General features: G+C 40.2%; 1 protein-coding gene across 1 annotated transcript; it reads left to right on the plus strand.

Moving 5' to 3' along the window:
• Positions 1-295: 295 nt before the first annotated feature.
• On the plus strand, positions 296-3,454 carry LOC125221863 (UNC93-like protein 1). The gene is made up of 3 exons (XM_048124172.2): positions 296-977; positions 2,178-2,901; positions 2,976-3,454. The coding sequence occupies exons 1-3, from the start codon at positions 527-529 to the stop codon at positions 3,196-3,198; spliced, it is 1,398 nt and encodes a 465-aa protein (XP_047980129.1). The 5' UTR covers positions 296-526; the 3' UTR covers positions 3,199-3,454.
• Positions 3,455-4,236: the final 782 nt, after the last annotated feature.

Here is a 4,236-nt window from a genome sequence, read left to right on the forward strand (position 1 = left end):
TAAATGAAAGGAATTAATAGAATGTATACTTATGTAATAATTGCAGATAAATTAAAATAGAAAAATGAGACATTGCGTCTTAACGAGGGAAGGAGTGTTATTTAGTCAACTATGAACCAACAATATAGAACAAATCAACCAATGCATGAACAACAAAATATGTTTTAAGGGAATCTTCCAATAAAGTGAAAATCCCTACAAAAGATTCACCTGCATAAATAGAATATTCACAACTATTACCAGCCTGCAATTTCACTCAAATCCAAGACACAAAAACCATTACAACATCAAGAATTGCAATAAAAAATGAACTCTTAAAATTTATTGTTTTCACAGCAACGACGACTTCCCCAATCTCTCCATTTGGCAGTTGCTGCTTCACTGTAATAAATAAATTCATCATTCTCAATCTCAATCAATCAAATCCCAACTTAGCAAATCACAAAATTGAAAAATCCTCAGTTTAAATCCCCATTTCCACACACCCCTTTTCCCTCCCACCTCTAAAAATCCAATCTTTTTCCCAATGGGCGCCGGAGATCAAGAATCCGGCAACCTCCCGCCGGAAACCGCCGTGAAACCCTCCCTCCTCCGCCACAATTCCCCTCTAGTCCAGGTGATCCTGATCGGATTCGTGTGCTTCTGCTGCCCCGGCATGTTCAACGCCCTCTCCGGCATGGGCGCCGGCGGCCAGGTGGACCCCACCGCCGCCAACAACGCCAACACCGCCCTCTACACCACCTTCGCCGTCTTCGGCGTCCTCGGCGGCGGAATCTACAACATCCTCGGCCCCAAGCTCACCCTCGTCTGCGGCTGCTCCACCTACGTCCTCTACGCCGGCTCCTTCCTCTACTACAACCACTACCAGCACCAGGCCTTTGCCATCGCCGCCGGCGCCCTTCTCGGGATCGGCGCCGGCCTCCTGTGGACCGCGCAGGGGGCCATCATGACCTCCTACCCGCCCCACGACCGAAAAGGTACTGGTCTGACACGGATATCTATTCCACATCATCTAATATACTTTATCTTTATTATTAAATGACACGAGATTTTAGAACTGACTAGCGTTCAGATTGAATGGTTCTATGAAATTAGGTCGATGCTTCCATATACCATGGATAACGGCCGAAACATCTCTACTTTTCCTCGAGAAATTTTTGGAATTCCCAATGCTTAGCTTTCTATTCCACCTTGTCTAAAATAATTCATCTTTATTACTCCTAGTCTCATTGACACGAGATGTCAGAACTAACTAGCATTCGGATTGAATGGCTCTATGAAATTAGGTCGATACTTCTGCATACCATGAATAACGTAGGAAACATCTCTACTCTTCCTCGAGGAATTTTTGGAATTCCCAATGCTTAGCTTTCTATTCCACCTTGTCTAAAATAATTTATCTTTGTTACTCCGCAGTCTCATTGTTAAATGACATGAGATTTTGGGTTGAGTTGTTGAGTTTATAAAAATAGAGAGAGAAAAGGTAATTGACTAGCATTCAGACAAAATGGCTCTATGAAATTAGGTTGATACTTCCACATATATGGATAATGTAGGAAACATCTCCCTTTTTTTCCCACATATATGGACCATGTAGGACACATCTCCTTTTTTCCACCGGAAATTTTTAGAATTCACACTGTTTAGCTTTCTATTCCATCTTGTCTATACTGATTAGTCTTATCTTTGTTAGTTATTGCTCTCTTCGTTTCAATCAAGATGACCAAATTCTTGAATGACACAGATTTAGGGTTGAGTTATTGAGTCTATTAAAATAGAGAGAAATTGACTAGCATTCAGACCGAACAAATCTATGAAATTACGTTAATACTTCCACATATTATGAGTTACTTAGGAAACATCTCTATTTTTCCCTGGTGAATCTTTAGAATTACCACTGCTCTCTGATCATAAAATAAAATGTGAATAACCTGTCCTCCTTCCGGTTCTTTCGGTGCTCGAAGCGGTTGTCTTCCGATCCCCATACTAATGAACTCAATCACTTGATATTGTAGAGTTAATAAGAAGAGAAATACACAAATGTTAGTACTATTTATTTCTATATATTGATTTGATACTTTGTATTCCCACGTGTTATAAATATGTGTGGAGTCTTTGACAGTATTTAACGAGCATTATTCCCTAAACTCTCTCTGTTTCATACATTTATGTATCAGGTACCTACATTGCCTTGTTTTGGAGCATTTTCAATTTAGGTGGAGTGATTGGAGGCCTAATTCCATTTGCAATGAATTTCCATAGAACTGAGGCAAGATCAGTCAATGATGGCACCTACATTGGCTTCATGGTCTTTATGACAATTGGGACTTTGCTATCTCTCTCCATTCTCCACCCGAGCCGTGTCGTTCGTGACGACGGGTCGAGGTGCACGAACATCAAGTACTCGAGCGTGGGGGTCGAGGCTCGGGCGATTTCCCGGCTGTTTCTCGACTGGAGGATGCTTCTAATGGTGCCTGCTTCTTGGGGCAGCAACTTCTTCTATAATTACCAATTCAACAATGTGAATGGGGCATTATTCAATCTTAGGACAAGGGGTTTGAACAATGTCTTTTACTGGGGTGCTCAGATGATTGGCTCTGTCTTGATTGGTTATGTGATGGATTTTAGTTTCCGGAGTCGGCGGGCCCGGGGGCTGTTGGGCGTCGCGGTCGTTGCGGTGGCGGGGACGGCTATTTGGGGCGGGGGGCTGGCGAATCAGCTCGGTTATGACCGGAGCGACGTGCTTCTGAAGCGTATCCGGCTGCTCGATTTCAAGAGTGGGAGTGATTTTGCTGGGCCTTTTGTGTTGTATTTCTGCTATGGTTTGCTTGATGCCATGTTTCAGAGCATGGTGTATTGGGTGATTGGGGCATTGGCTGATGACACTGAGATTCTTAGCAGGTTGATTTTCTCGAATCCCGATGACGGTTTTTTGGGGTCATGATGATGGCTTATTGATGTTTTTTTGTTTGTAGGTTTACGGGGTTCTATAAGGGCGTGCAGAGCGCGGGGGCGGCTGTGGCGTGGCAGATCGACTCGCACAACATCCCGTATGTGAACGAGCTAGCGACGAACTGGGCACTGATGACGATAAGTTATCCGTTGCTGGTTCTGTTGATCGTGAAAGCTGTGAAGGATGATGATGAAGTTGATGGAAAATCGAAGGGAGACGGGACGATCGTCCCCGGGATCCATTGATGTTTTTTTTTGGTGTTGGGATTGAATGTTTTGCACCTAGGGTTGTTGATCAAGAAAATATGCTTGTTCATTCTTGTGGAACATTAATGTGTTCCACTTGAACAAGTGTTGTTGATTGTTTTTGTAACTGTCGGCTTTGGTTCATAGTAGATACAAGTAAACATGTTCATGGTTGTAACTGTCGGCTTTGGTACCGGAAATGTTGAAACTGTACCAGAACCCTAAGTTTATGATATTAGCGACCAAGTTTTAAGTCTGTGGGAAAATATCAAAATTTTGCCTAAATTATGATTTTATGAATCATTACTGCAAGAAATAATTATCTTAGTAATATTATAACGAGCTTAATCTTCAGCAGTATGCCAGTATTGGTTTTCGCTTGGGCTTTGAGTTAGACTTAATTGGGCCGGGCCGCAAGGAAGGCTCTTTTAATCCTTGGGCTGAATTACATATTCCGGGCTACCTATTTCCATATCCTCATTTCATTTGATTTTTAATTTTATATGGAAAAAATTTGAAAAGATACATATTTTCAGAAAAGATATTAGAAAATAGTAAAGTAAAAGTAATTAGGGATGAGTGTGTTTGCAAATATTGAGTGTGAACAAAGGATATAAATCTAAGAAACACTATACTTTTCATGAAAATTGAAAATGACACTAAAGAAAGAGTAAACAAGTTAGAAAATGTTCATATGAGAAATCTTAATTATAGTGACAATGGAGGATTATTTTTAACCTGAAGAGCTATATATTGAGTGTATTTTCTTGTTAGACAAATATTTATAATAAAATTAATTTCACAATGAATCAAATAACTTTATACTCTCAGGAAATTATTTCGGTTCTAACAAAAAGTAATTTTAGTGATAGCTCAACTCCTAGTAGTTTACATATATTGTTTTTGATAAAATATAATTAAATTGGGGATTAAACCAATTTACCACACAATAAGCAGCTCAACAGTATAAGATAGAATGACACACTTGCTAAGTCTAGAATTAGAAAAAGAATTTAAATAATCAATAAAATATGCATT

Source organism: Salvia hispanica, chromosome 1, assembly GCF_029641045.1.
Source record: "Salvia hispanica isolate PSC_SH4W2 chromosome 1, Shi_PSC_v1, whole genome shotgun sequence".
NCBI lineage: Eukaryota > Viridiplantae > Streptophyta > Magnoliopsida > Lamiales > Lamiaceae > Salvia > Salvia hispanica.

Bases quoted from the DNA above. Each gene is read 5' to 3' on its own strand.
- LOC125221863 (XM_048124172.2), top strand. From the start codon at position 527: ATGGGCGCCGGAGATCAAGAATCCGGCAACCTCCCGCCGGAAACCGCC. The intron at 978-2,177 runs GTACTGGTCTGA...TTTATGTATCAG, and splicing joins CCCGCCCCACGACCGAAAAG to GTACCTACATTGCCTTGTTT. The intron at 2,902-2,975 runs GTTGATTTTCTC...TTTTGTTTGTAG, and splicing joins GACACTGAGATTCTTAGCAG to GTTTACGGGGTTCTATAAGG.